The following is a 14,059-nucleotide window of genomic DNA, read 5'->3' on the forward strand; positions in this document are numbered from 1 at the left end:
GCTCCATCGTGGCCGCGAAGGACGTGGTTTGCGGATTTGATCTGCTGATACAGGGTCCCTTCGTTCATCAAAATCTAGATTCTCTGAGGCTAACTGAGTGGAGATTGAACGCTTAGTCTTAGCCAAGAGAGAGTTTTCTGAGAGTGTTATCGACACTCTGTTTGAAGCTTGTAAGCCAGTTACTCATTGTATCTAGCATAAATTGTGGAGGACTTACTTGTACTGGTGTGAGGAGCGTGATCTTTCCTGGCATAAGGTTAAGGTTGCCAGAATTGTTTCGTTTTTTCTCCAGGATGGACTGGCGAAGGGTCTATCTGCTAGTTCCCTGAATGGACAGATATCGGCTCTGTCGGTGTAACTGCACAAAAGATTGGCTGAGCTTCCAGATGTGTGCAGTCCTTTGTTAAGACCCTGACTAGGATCAGACCTGTGTTTAGTTCTGGGGCTCCGCCTTGGAGCCTCAATCTTGTTCTTCGTGTTTTGCAGCAGACTCCGTTTGAGCCTATGCATACTATTGACATTAAATTATCTTGAAAGGGTCTTCTGAGATTTCTGCTTTGAAATGTGACCCCCTTATCTTGTTTTCCATGCTGATATGGCGGTTTTACGTATTAAATTAGGGTTCCTCCCTAAGGTGGTGTTGGATCGTAACATTAATCAAGATATTGCTGTTGTTGCTTCTTTGTGTCCTAATCCTTCTTCATCGAAGGAACGCTTGCTTCACAATCTAGATGTGATTCGTGCCTTGAAGTTCTATCTTCAGGCTACTAAGGAATTCAGACAATCTTCCTCTATGTTTGTCATCTATACTCTGAAGCGTAAGGGGCTGAAGGCTACTACGACTTCCCTATCTTTCTGGTTGAGGAGTGTCAACCGCTTTGCTTATGAGACAGCGGGGTGACAGCCTTTTGAGTACATAACGGCTTATTCCACTAAAGTAGTGGCTTCGTCCTGGGCTTTTTAGAACAAAGCATCTATGGATAAGATTTGTAAGGCAGCTACCTGGTCCTCCTTACACACTTTTTCTAAATTTTACAAGTTTGATGTGTTTGCTTCGGCTGAAGTAGCTTTCGGCAGAAAAGTTTTGCAGGCTGTGGTGCCCTTATAATAGAATCCGCCTCTTTTTTGTTCCCTCCCTGGAGCTTGGGTATAGTTTTCCCAACAGTAAGGAATGAAGTCGTGGACTCTCCTTGCCTTATGGAAGGAAACCATAATTTATGCTTACCAGATAAATTCCTTTCTGGCAGGGAGAGTCCACAACCCCATCCGTAATTTATTTCTTCTTAAAGACACAATGAGTCCACGGATTTCATCCTTACTTGTGGGATATTCACCTCCTGGTCAGCAGGAGGAAGCAAAGAGCACCACAGCAGACCTGCTATATATAGCTCCTCCCTTCCCTCCCACTCCAGTCATTCTCTTTGCCTACGTTAGTGATAGGAAGAGGTAAAGTGATGTGTTAGATTAGATTCTTTAATCAAGAGTTTTGTTCTCGGGTGTAGCCGTAGTCCTTATCAGTCTCTGTAGTAGAGCTATTGTGGCTTTAAAGCAATAAGAACTGGTGGGACCTAATTCTCACTGTGCCTCCTATACATTTATGCTGCCCTAATCTGGATAGCCTAAGCACACTTAATGTAACTCAGGCTTATCTTACTTTTTAAAGGAGCACTTTAAAATTATGGGACATAGAGACTCCTTTTTGTAGAGGAGGACAATTTAGACAGCACCTTATTAGCAGGCACTGGGGCTCAGGAGAGATTAGGACTTTTAATTATAAGCTTTTTTCTCTGGGTCTTTTCAAAGAACGCTTAGTATGAGGTGTATGCTTAAAGATGGGCTAAGTTGCTGGCTAGCAAGGGACAGTCCCACTTTGGCTGCAGAATTTACGTATGTTTATTTAACTGTCGGCAATAACTCCGTTTTTTTTTTTATATATGGCAACCGGAATTTCACCTTGTCAATGCCCACGATGGGCGGAGCTTACAGTGGCGCCAATGTGGTGTTCAGCCTATTTAGTTTATTCGGCATTAAATCCATGTCTGTAATGTGGATTTCGCCTTGATAACACCCACGATGGGCGGAGCTTCAAGTGGCGCGAATTTGGCGTGCGCACTATGCTTCTATTCCATTTCTGGCCACATGTACTTCCTTCTAGTACGGAAGTGGTTATTGAGCTGCGTGAGTCCCGGACAGCACTACTATGCTGTATCCGGATTTTTTGGGTCTGTAAAATGAAAATTATTTTGTAGACACAGTAACACATTTTTATTTTTTCAACTGTGGTGCAGTGATTACATCTGTTTGTGTCCATTTGAGTATGTTAAAACTCCCTCTACATGCAGAAATAAAAGTGGTGTTTTAACATTTAAAGGCACAGTAACATCTTTTATGTGTCACACGTTTTATAAAAGATTACAAGAGTTTATGTGTACATTAGAGTACTGTTAACTTTTTTCCTCTACGTGCAGAAATATATCTGACCTTTTAACATTTAAAGACACAGTAACATCTTTTATGTTTTAAATGTTTCATTAGGATTACAACGGTTTATGTGATATTTTTTTTTTTTTTGAACAAGACGTCCTGCTAGATTTTCAAACAGCTACTGTTTAAGTTTCTATTGATAAGGTTCAATTTATGCCGCAAATCTCTCCTCAAGTGTCTCAATGTTATAGCCCTCACAGGCAGTGCTCTGCGATTTACCCCAATCTCCTTCTGGAGTTACTTTGCCATTTTTTTCCCCATGTTGCGAGGTTGGCTCAAAAGGATATGGGTTTCATTAGTGAATAACTTTTTCCGGATTTCTCTTCCCTGTGAACTGAAAAGGAAGATTCTTCGGTAGTGTCTGAGGAGAAAATCTCAGACGGTAATTCATTTATCTACAAAACATATAAAAGAGAGATAGAATTGCACCGCTATAAGATGCAGTTCAAAGACCAGGATATAAGACTAAGCACATTATTGAAAATAAATTTAGATACTCAAATAGATCAAAAAATTGTGCAATTTAATACATCTTTAAATGATCAAACAATGCATGGTAAAGTGCTATAATAACTTCCAATACACATATATCTTTTATCTGTAGGGAATTTATTCAAGTTTATCCTTTTTTACCTTCATTTATTATTTAAGGAGGTTTGGAAAACAGTTCCCAAGGGGGAAGGAGCAGTTTCCACCTTAGCTAAGAGATATATTATTCCCATAGAGGATAGTTGTGGCTTCTAAGACCCTATGGAAGGAAGTTGGAGGGTCTATTCCATGAGGTATATGTACAACAGGGCTTATAGGCAGCCAGCTGGGTACATTGCTGCCGTCTCTACTGCAGTGGCATTTTGTTTAGAAGACAGGATCTTCTTTGGATGAAATCCAGGATATGATACTGGCTCTTAAAAAGCTAGCTAATTCCTTTTATATGGATGTCTCCCTTCAGGTTATCAATTTGGGAGTCACGATTTCGAGTTTCTCTTTTGCAGCTCGCAGAGCCTTCTGGTTAAATCCTTGGTCTGCAGATGTGTACTCTCGGTCTACGCTGCTGGCTATCCTTTCAAGGGGAAGACCTTGGTTTTTTTTTTGGGGACCTGGCCTGTCGGAGATTATCTCTGATATTTCGGATGGTAGGGGTCTTTTTTTCCCGCAGGATAAGAGAAACAAACGACAATAAACGAAGGAACTACAGAGCAATTTTTGTTCCTTTTTGGAATTTCAAGGGAAGTTCTTTCTGTTACTGTTTCCAATCAAGAACAGACTAAGCCTACATGGAGATACAATCCATTAAGCCTGCTGTTGCATTAGGAACAACATGACGGGCATGCCTTGATCCGGGACCGGATTTTGTAGGGGCAGTCTTTCCTTCTTCGTTCAGCCTTGGGTTGAGAGGTTCTGGATCTCTAAGTATTGCAGAATTTTAGATATCAGAAGTTTAAGCAAACTTCTCAGAATATCGTCTTTCAAGATGGAAACTATTTGTTCCATTTTTCCTTTGACCCTAGAGGGTTAAGTTATATCAACTGTGGATGAACGGACGTGTACTTGTTCCAATCCACTGGGATCATCCAAAGTTCCTAGGGTTTGTCTTTCTGGTCAATCATTTCCAGTTTGTGATTTTTCCTTTCAGTCTTGCAACAGTTTCCAGAAATTTTATAAAGGTTCTGGTATCTCTGTGTGCGGTGCTTCGTTTTCAAGAAATTGCAGTGGCACCTTATCTGGACGGCATTCTAGTGCGGACGCCTCTTTTCCTCTAGCAAGATTCCACATGGAAATGTCGTTTTACTTCCTGCGATTTCACGGTGGGAAGATAAATTTGTATAAGAGTTCCTTAGTCCCGAATGCAAGAGTAACCTTTTTTGGGAACCATAATAGATTCCCTATCTATGAAGCTTTTTCTGACAGACGTCAGCAAATCAAAGATTTTCGATTCTTGTCTAGATCTTAAGTCCACTCCTCAGCCATCAGTGGCTTAGACATAGAGGTAATCGGGCTGATGGTAGCGGCAATGAATATCATTCCATTTGCTCAGTTCCATATTTGAATTTGTCAGTTAAATATGCTCGGGTAATGGAATGGAGATTATGCAGATTTGTTTCTTCAAATACTTTTGGAGGAGACAAGGTATTATCTTCAATGATGGTTGTCTCTGGGTCATCTTTTCTAGGGTCCCTGCTTCTTTAGACCATCTTGGGGGACTATGTCTACAGACGCCAGCCTTCTAGGGTTCCCTAATAGGCTCAGGGAGTGTGGACTCAGTCAGAATCTGTTCTTCCTGTAGACATCCTGGAGCTGAGAGCGATCTTTAATGCTTTTCCGGTCTGGCCTCAGTTAGCCTCGGTTCAGCTTATCAGGTTCCAGTTGGACAACATAACTTCGGTGGCTTACATCACTCATCAGAGAGGAACAAGGAGTTCCTTAGCGATGGCAGAGGTAACCAAGATAATGTAGTGGGCAGAGGCCAATTCTTGCTGTCGTTTGACGATCCTCATCCCAGGGGTGGACATTTGGGAGGCAGATTTTCTGATCAGGCAGTCTTTTCATTCGGAGAAGTGGGATCTCCATCCGGAAGTGTTTTCCAGCCTGATTCTCAGGTGGGCTCAGCTGGAATTTGATCTCTTGGCATCTTGACGGATTGTCAAGCTCCCGAACTTTGGGTCGAGGTCTAGGGACTCCCAGGCGGAACTGATAGATTCTGTGGTGGTTTCTTGGACCTTCAGTCTCACATACCATATTCCTACATTGGCGCTTCTTCTTCGAGTCATTGCTCGGATCTAGCAGGAGAGGACATCAGTGATTCTCTTTGTTCCTGCTTAGTCTCGCGAGATTTGGTGTGCAGATCTGATGGATATGTCATCTCTGCCACTGTGGAGATTTCCGTTGTAACGGGACTTTCTAATTTATACGTCCTTCTTTAACCTAACTCTAGTTTCTCTGAGGCTGATTACTTAGAGATTGAACGTTTAATTTTGTCTAAGCGGGTTTTTCTGACTCGTTCATAGTGACAATGATTCAGGCTAGCAAGCCTGTAACTAAAAAATAAAAGATAAGAGATTTTTTCCATAGATATGGCGTACATATCTCTTTTGTGTGAATCCAAGGGCTACTCATGGAGTAGAGTTAGGATTTCTAGAATTTTGTATTTTCTCCTAGAAGATTTGGAGAAAGGTTTATAGTCTAGTTTCCCTAAAAGGTCATATATCGACATTATCTGTTGTGTTACACAGACGTCTGACGGAGGTTCCGGATGTACAATTATTTTGTCAGTCCTTGGTCAGGATCAGGCCTGTGTTCTAAGCAGTTACTCCTCCTTGGAGTCTGAATTTAGTTCTTAAAATTCTTATTGGTTCTCCGTTTGAGCCTATGCATTTCTTCGATATCAGATTGTTATCTTGGAAAGTTTTATTTCTTGTTGCTATTTCCTGTGTTTGTGGAGTGTCGGAGCTCTCGGTATTGCAGTATGAGTTTTACCTTATTTTCTATTCAGATAAGGTAGTTTTATGTTCCACTTTAGAATTTTTTCCTAAGGTTGTTTCTGAACATTAATCAGGAGATTGTTTTTTTTTCTTCTTTATGTCCTAATGCTTCTTCTCAGAAGGAACGACCCTGTATCTTCTGGACGTGGTCCGTGCTTTGAAATTTTTCTTTACAAGTGACTGAGGATTTTTGCCAGTCGTCGTCTTTGTTTGTCATTTTCTCTGGAAAACGTTAGGGTCAGAAAGCTACGGCTGCCTCTCTTTCTTTTTGGCTGAAGAGTATCATCTGTTTTGCATATGAGACTGCTGGACAGCAGCCTCCTGAAAGAGTTATGGCTCATTCCACTAGTGCTGTTGCTTCCTCATGGGCATTCAGAAATGGAGCTTCTGTAGAACAGATTTGCAAGGCTGCAACTTGGTCCTCTCTTCACACTTTTTCTAAATTTTACAAATTTGATACTTTTGCCTCGGCTGAGGCTGTTTGTGGGAGAAAGGTTCTTCAAGCAGAGGTGCCTTCCACTTAGGTTTCCTGTCTTGTCCCTCCCTTATCATCCGTGTACTCTAGCTTTGGTATTGTATCCCACAAGTAAGGATGAAATCCGTGGTCTCATTGTGTCTTTAAGAAGAAAAGGAAATTTATGCTTACCTGATAAATTTGTTTCTTCTTAGACACGATGGGTCTACGGCCCGCCCTGTTCTTTGAGACATGTTATTACTTTTGTAAACTTCAGACACCTCTGCACCTTGGCTTTTCCTTTCTCTTCCTAACTTTCGTCGAATGACTGGAGTGGGAGGGAAGGGAGGAGCTATATATAGCATCTTTGCTGTGGTGCTCTTTGCCTCCTCCTGCTGACCAGGAGGTGAAAATCCCACAAGTAAGGATGAAATCCGTGGACTCATCGTGTCTAAGAAGAAACAAATTTATCAGGTAAGCATAAATTTCCTTTTTTGTTGGACAGCTCCTTTTTTATATTATTTCTTCTGGCGCCTTTATACCCTGATCTTTCTCCTACTTTTCCTTGTTACCTTGGCAGAATGACTGGGGCATAGGGGAACTGGGAGGGATATTTAAGCCTTTGACTGGGGTGTGTCTGCCTCCTCCTAGTGGCTAGTTGTTGTATTTCCCAACAGTAAGGAATGAAGTCGTGGACTCTCCCTGCCAGGAAGGAAAGGAATTTATCTGGTAAGCATAAATTATGTTTTCAAACCCAAGGATCCTAAACAGACAGAAAACCTATTAAAACTTCTGTCTCAGGGGCCATACCTTTATGCAGCATTGGAAAGGGGAGTAGATTATTGGACTGTTAAGACTTGATACAGATGGAACTTGGCTTCTAGGCAGGGCCAAAGAAACCTTGTTTCTGAAAGGAGAAAATTGACTTCTGTTCCCTGTTCAGATGAAGCAGGCGAAAAAGCTCCGGGATAACCTTTAGACTCCTGTCCTGAGGAAGAAAAGCTGTCTAGCCACCAGTCACTGTAGAGATAACAAACAACTTCTTCATGGCACGAAAACTAGTGCAGCGAAAGGGATAAGTGGCAGCAAAGTTTATTTATTTATTTATATATATATATATATATATATATATATATATATATATATATATATATATATATATATATATATATATATATATATATATATATATATATATATATATATATATATATATATATATATATATATATATAGAGAGAGAGAGAGAGAGAGAGACTTGTTTTAGTTTATAAAGCACACTATACTAAATTTGGGGGACAATTACTCAACATGCAGACCCGATGTCAAGGCCGATGTAAGAGGGAGAAAAAAAAAACTAAAAACATTGCGTACCAAAAATAATGTGTGTGTATATTACCCAAAAGGCTTAGAGAGTGCCAAATAATAAAAATACTACTTACCAGAAGACACACCAGTAGAAAGCCAAACTGGTGCCGAAATAATATATCAGCAGAGGATATGGAATAGCAGTGTACTGAAGACCCAGCTGGAGGAGGCAAAGGACAGGTCCCTGCGACACATGTGGAAGACTTGTGGCTAATTTCCCATGAGGTAAAAAAGTCACTACCCATATTCCATATTCAACCCTCTTACAAGCACTGCACTCTGAGGGGAAATGGGCCTCAACTCAGTCTGAGAACCCCTCTCACTGAAGAATAGTAAGCACATTTTCATTCTTCACCTTTCTCCAACATAGGCAAAGAGGGGTGGGAGGGGTTTTATAGAGCTCTTGGGGTTTGGGAATCTTTGCCTCCTTTTAGGGGCAAGGAAGAGTAATTCCCATGAGTAATGGATTGTGGACTGTCAACACCTGTATGAAAGAAATAGTTATGTTTTAGCTCATTCAGTTCCAAATCATGAATTAAGGTCCATTTAATTTCATAGATTCATGCTAGTGTTTCAAAAACACTAAGATTTACTATCACTTTAAAGTGGATCGCTCTGTGCCGCTCCATTGCTAGTACTTCTTAATCAGAAGGCAGTAGTAATACAGTCAGTCAGAGACTTTATCCTTCAAGCCATTATTGTCCTTTTCAAATGTGTTCCCAGCTGCTTTTTGCCATGGTGCAGAGAATTACTGAACTTTTACTGTGTATGACTGGGGAAGGCCACCCATGGACTATATTGCTTATGTCATTCAAACCATTATAGTGTATTGGTGTGCATTCCCAGCTGCTTGTTGACATGGGGCTGAGAGGCAAAACTTTTACTGTGCATATTCAAGGCTGCGGAAGTGCACCTATAGACTATATTGCACATGTGTTTTAACAGTGAGTGGAAGCAGCAAGGGACAGTATAAATATTGTAATTACAAGACATTTTTGTTGTGTTGCTTTAGAATAACTTATCAGCCAAGTCTTACAGCGTTTAAAACAATTTAAGATCCTTTAAATTGCAATTAGCTTTCAGTAGCCAAATGCCACCCTTTGTTTACTTTATTTGGAGGTGCCAATCTGGGCTTTAGTCTGTAGATAACAAGGCTAGACATGATCACGTTAGGATAAAGTACATTGTATTGCAGTTGTTCTCTGAAAAAGCCAATTAGGGACATGTAGCAGGGTTAGCCTTGATGTGTCAGCAGGGTGCTTTTTAAGTTAAAGGGTCACTAAACCCAAAAATTTTCTTTCATGATTCAAGTAGAGAATACAATTTTAAACAATATTCCAATTTACTTCTATTTTCTAATTTGCTTCATTCTTTAGATATGCTTTGTTGAAGAAATAGCAATGCATATGGATGAGCCAATCACACAAGCCATCTATGTGCAGCAACCAATCAGGAGCTACTGAGCCTATCTAGATATGCTTTTCAGCAATGTATATCAAGAGAATGAAGCAAATTAAATAATAGAAGTAAATTAGAAAGTTGTTTAAATTGCATGTTTTTTTTTTTTTTTTAAATCATGAAAGAAAAAATATGGGTTTCATGTTCCTTTAAAGCTAATTTACATGAAAAGGGGACAAAATAACTAAGTGTTTTGCAAAGTTGTTTCATTACGCATAACCAAGCATTTTACATAAACTTTCTCAAGGTGTTTACTATTTCTTTAAAGGGACATGACACCCAAATGTTGAATTGCTTGAAAGTGATGCAGCATAGGTGTAAAACGGTGACTAGAATATATCACCTGAACATCTCTATGTAAAAAAGAAAGATATTTAACTCAAAATCTCCTAAATATTCACACCCCATTGTAATCAGGATGCTAGTCCCAGGTCTTGCAAGGGAGCATGCATCTGACATGTTATTTGTCTATTCAGTTTTAGGAAGTTTACTATGAAATCTCATGAGAACACAGCAAAGCAATGCATGACCTCAGCACTGCGGATGCTGATTGGCTATTTTTTTGTTTGTTTTTATTTTTTTCACTTTGCAGCTTTACAGCAGTTGAAGAATAACTAACTGTTACCAGAGCACTTATACTGGTGAGCTGAAGAAATTGTGAGGTAAAATATCTTCCCTTTTTACAAAGAAATCTTCAGGTGATATTTTCTTGACAGCTTTTTACAGTTATGCTGCATCACTTTCAAGTGACTTAGGATATGAGTATTATGTCCATTTAAAGGCACAGAACTGGTCATTTCTTTATTAAAATAAATTATATATATTGTAACAGTTTCTAATGTTTATACAATTTGTGCATCATATGTAAAATAGTGTCTGTAACATTAATCATTTAGATATATCTTATAAAGTTATTACTGAGATGTTAACGCTAACTACCTTATAATGCATGTATGGCATCCAAACATGTTCAGGTTTCATACACACATGAGTAAGCAGGAAGATTATCTCTAATATATATGGGCACATCTTTATCATACAGTTTTAATACTTATTTTACTAAAGAATATATAGTTTTCGAAAACGCTAGGATTTGCTAGTGCTATAAATAAAGGGGACTTTTAGTCATGAAGTATAAAAAAACTTCATACTGGAAGTTCCTGCATTTGCTTGTGCGTTTATGCCGAGCTCAGCGCCTCTGGCCGCACACGACAAAATGCTATTGACGTTTTCACCTTTAAAGCACTGGTAAATCCTATCCTTTCCTAAACACTGTGATTTACCATCACTTTAAGGGTTGACAAGTACGTTTAAAGCTTTGTGACTATTGTTAAACATTTACTGCATTATATTTCTGTGTTTTTGTTTCCTTTTACAAATCTGATTATGAAAATGCGTTACCAAATAAATAATTTGCAAATGTTTTATGCAAAGTTAGTTTCCTGTCTTTCTCTCCCTCTCCTTTTTATGAATCTGCATGAATACATTAAACCAAGTCTGTTTCATCTCTAGTGTTTTCCTGCTATTACTTAGAAGCTAGTTTTAGAATTTTATGATTTAAAGGGACATTTAAACTCATAGCAAATTTCAGCAATTAAACGCACATGGTAATCACAATTAAACACTCATGATCCAGAAAAAGTGTTTTAAAAAAGCTTTCCCGTTTCCTTCTGTCATTAAAGGGACACTGAACCCAGATTTTTTTCTTTCGTGATTCAGATAGAGCATGCAATTTTAAGCAACTTTCTAATTTACTCCTATTATCATTTTTCTTCGTTCTCTTGCTATCTTTATTTGAAAAAGGCATCCAAGCTTTTTTTTGGGGGTTTAGAACTCTGGACAGCACTTTTTTTATTGGTTGATGAATTTATCCACTAATCAGCAAGAACAACCCAGGTTGTTCACCAAAAATGGGCTGGCATCTAAACTTACATTCTTGCATTTTAAATAAAGATACCAAGAGAATGAAGAAAATTTGATAATAGGAGTAAATTAGAAAGTTGCTTAAAATGTCATGCTCTTTGAATCACGAAAGAAAAAAGTTGGGTTCAGCGTCCCTTTAAGTTTATTTGCCGCACATGCTCCTATGTGAGGTGTGGTTGTCACAAGCTTTACCAAGATAGATGTGCACTTTTGAGGCATAGTGGATGTTTCCTTCCTAGCCAAGTCCACTCATAGCATTTCCATCAATAAAGAATGTCAAATCAATGTGCTCCGACCTGCTTTTATATACTAAATCTTACTGTAGAACTGTAAACTGCCATGACTGAGCATTTTCTGGCTTTACCAAGATATGAATGTATGCAAATGGCAAGAACAGCTTATATTCCAGCAAAAGGGAAAATACGTACACATAAAATACAGCTCTTAAAGCATCAATCTGTTTCGTAAATGTTGAAAGTCAATTGCAGTAGTCACACGTCTAAGTTCAACTAATCATCTGTGTTTTAACCTAGCGTTTATATTTATTATGCAATAAATAACTTGAAAAATCCTCCAATCAAAAAGGGAAATTACACTTTATGTGGGAGATTAAAACACAGCAAACAAAATTTTATAAATCTGTTTTTTAAAGATGCCCTTAGCAGGTAGTATACTGAACTGTTATGGTTGTTTTCTGACTTCTAATGATTGCATTGTAACCTAATATGTAACCTGAAGGTGTAACATTTTTAAATTTTTATGATAAAATTTAGAAGCCTTTATAATAATATAATTATATAGATTTTTTTTTTTTTATAGAAAACTGGAGCTAAAATTTTGCATGTGTGATTAACTGATTATCATGAGCTAAAAAACAAGTTACTGCTATATAACTTAATTACACTGAGCTTATCAACCTTAAAGGGACTGTCTACTCCAGAATTATTATTATTTAAAAAGATAATGTCTTTATTACCCATTAACCAGTTTTGCATAACCAACACGGTTATATTAATATACTTTTCACCTCTCTGATTACCTTGTATCTAAGCCTCTGCAGACTGCCCCTTATCTCGTTGCTTTTTACAAACTTGCATTTTAGGCAATCAGTGCTGATTCATTTGTAACTCCACGGGAGTGAGCACAATGTTATGTATATGACACCCATTAACTAGCACTGTCTTGCTGTGAAAAGCTAATAAAATGCACTTAAAGTCAGCTTCAGGGGCTTAGAAACAGGCAGATAAAGGTTATAAAGTATATAAATATAACAATGTTGTTAGTGCAAAGCTGGGGAATGGGTAGTAAAGGGTTTATCTATCTTTTCAAACAATAACAATTTTGGAGTGGATTGTCCCTTTAAAAAGAAAGTACGAACTAGAATCTTCAACTATGAGGTTTGCACAGTTGCTGCAGTTTGTCGGTTAACCAACTAAGCCAAGCAGGAAAACTTTATTACATCCATCACACCCCTCTTCCTTTCCTTTTTAATTGGTTTGCTTCATGAGTTTTAGTATAGCTACATGTTTTAATCCATTTACTGAGCTTCAGACAAGTCTAAATAAATCAAACCTATTCGCAATTACTAGGCTACAAGCACATTAAAAACATTAAACAAAACATAACTGGTTGTTGCATCAACATTGTTCAGTGTTATATAATGTTGAACGTTGAAACAGATAAAGCATAAAATGTTCCATTTAGAACCATCAAATCCCTATTAAAATGCATTTCTATACAAAAGAGAACTTATAAGAAATGAGCTGATCATTGATGAGTAAAGTTCAGTAAATTTAAATGATCTGCATGTGTGTTCAGTTTTTATTTATTTTTGCAGCTTGCCTCTTACCCAAGACTTAGGGAGGAAAGTGAGAGGATTGTTACAACATATATACGAGAGAGGGAAGGAAAAACAAAAGATCAGGTAAGTGCTTAGCTGAGCTTGTTTTACCTTTTCTTATAGAGCTTTCACGCACTCATTTTGCAAAATTTATTAAACACTATTGGCCAAATTCTCAAACTCGCCAGCATGGAGAGAAATTATCAGCTGAGCATTATATTGTAAAGTAAGTGTCTCTCCTTTACATAAAGACTATTAGTGATTTTCCCCTCATGCAGATACGCAGTTCCAAATTTAAAAAAAAAATGCCTTTAAAACAATATCTGAGAGACCTTGTAATACTGACTAAGTATCTTATAAAATCTTGCCAGACCAGAGAGGGCTTTAGAGAATCTGTTTTTTTGTGAGATATTGTTGTGCTATTTAATTGACCTGGATGGCTAAATTCTAATTAATTTGCATAGTGTCGAGTTTTGGGACATTCTTTAAGTTCTTGATGACCGTAAGTTTATGTGTAAAGCTGCAAATGTACCGCTGTCTAGTTTTAAAAGGGGATATACTATGTTGCTTGGGAAAATCTGATTTCTTTTATAAGATATGACGAGTCCACGGATTTCATCCTTATGGGATTACGCCTCCTGGTCAGCAGGAAGTGGCAAAGAGCACCACAGCAGAGCTGTATATATAGCTCCTCCCCTCCCTCCCACTCCAGTCATTCTCTTTGCCTGTGTTAGTGATAGGAAGAGGTAAAGTGAGGTGTTAGTTTTGATTCTTCAATCAAGAAGTTTTTTATTTTAAAATGGTGCCAGTGAGTACTATTTTTCTCAGGGAGAAATCATCAGTCTAAATTCCCAAAAGGAGTGGAGACATTTTATTTTTCTGCCCTGATGTTGATGATCTTAGCAAACGTTATCTAAGCAGTTGAAGGTAAAGAAACATCTTCAGTGTGGAGAACTGTCATATGCTACAAGCAGCATTGAGGTATGTTCAGTCATTTGTTTCTGGGGAGACTTGATGCATCAGAACAGGCTGACATTATTCCCTAACTGGGGA

The 14,059-nt window shown here is 38.3% G+C and overlaps 1 protein-coding gene across 2 annotated transcripts in view; it reads left to right on the forward strand.

Annotated features, from left to right (window-relative positions):
* LOC128643898 (dynamin-2) overlaps positions 1-14,059 on the forward strand; it is a gene marked incomplete at its 5' end in the record, with an annotated part of 254,650 nt that overhangs the window by 69,509 nt on the left and 171,082 nt on the right. For both annotated transcript variants that reach the window (XM_053696670.1, XM_053696671.1), the window contains 1 exon segment: positions 13,004-13,090. In XM_053696670.1, coding sequence (XP_053552645.1) covers positions 13,004-13,090 — 87 coding nt within the window.

The sequence above is a fragment of the Bombina bombina genome, unplaced genomic scaffold (genome assembly GCF_027579735.1).
Source record: "Bombina bombina isolate aBomBom1 unplaced genomic scaffold, aBomBom1.pri scaffold_487, whole genome shotgun sequence".
In the NCBI taxonomy this organism is placed as follows: domain Eukaryota; kingdom Metazoa; phylum Chordata; class Amphibia; order Anura; family Bombinatoridae; genus Bombina; species Bombina bombina.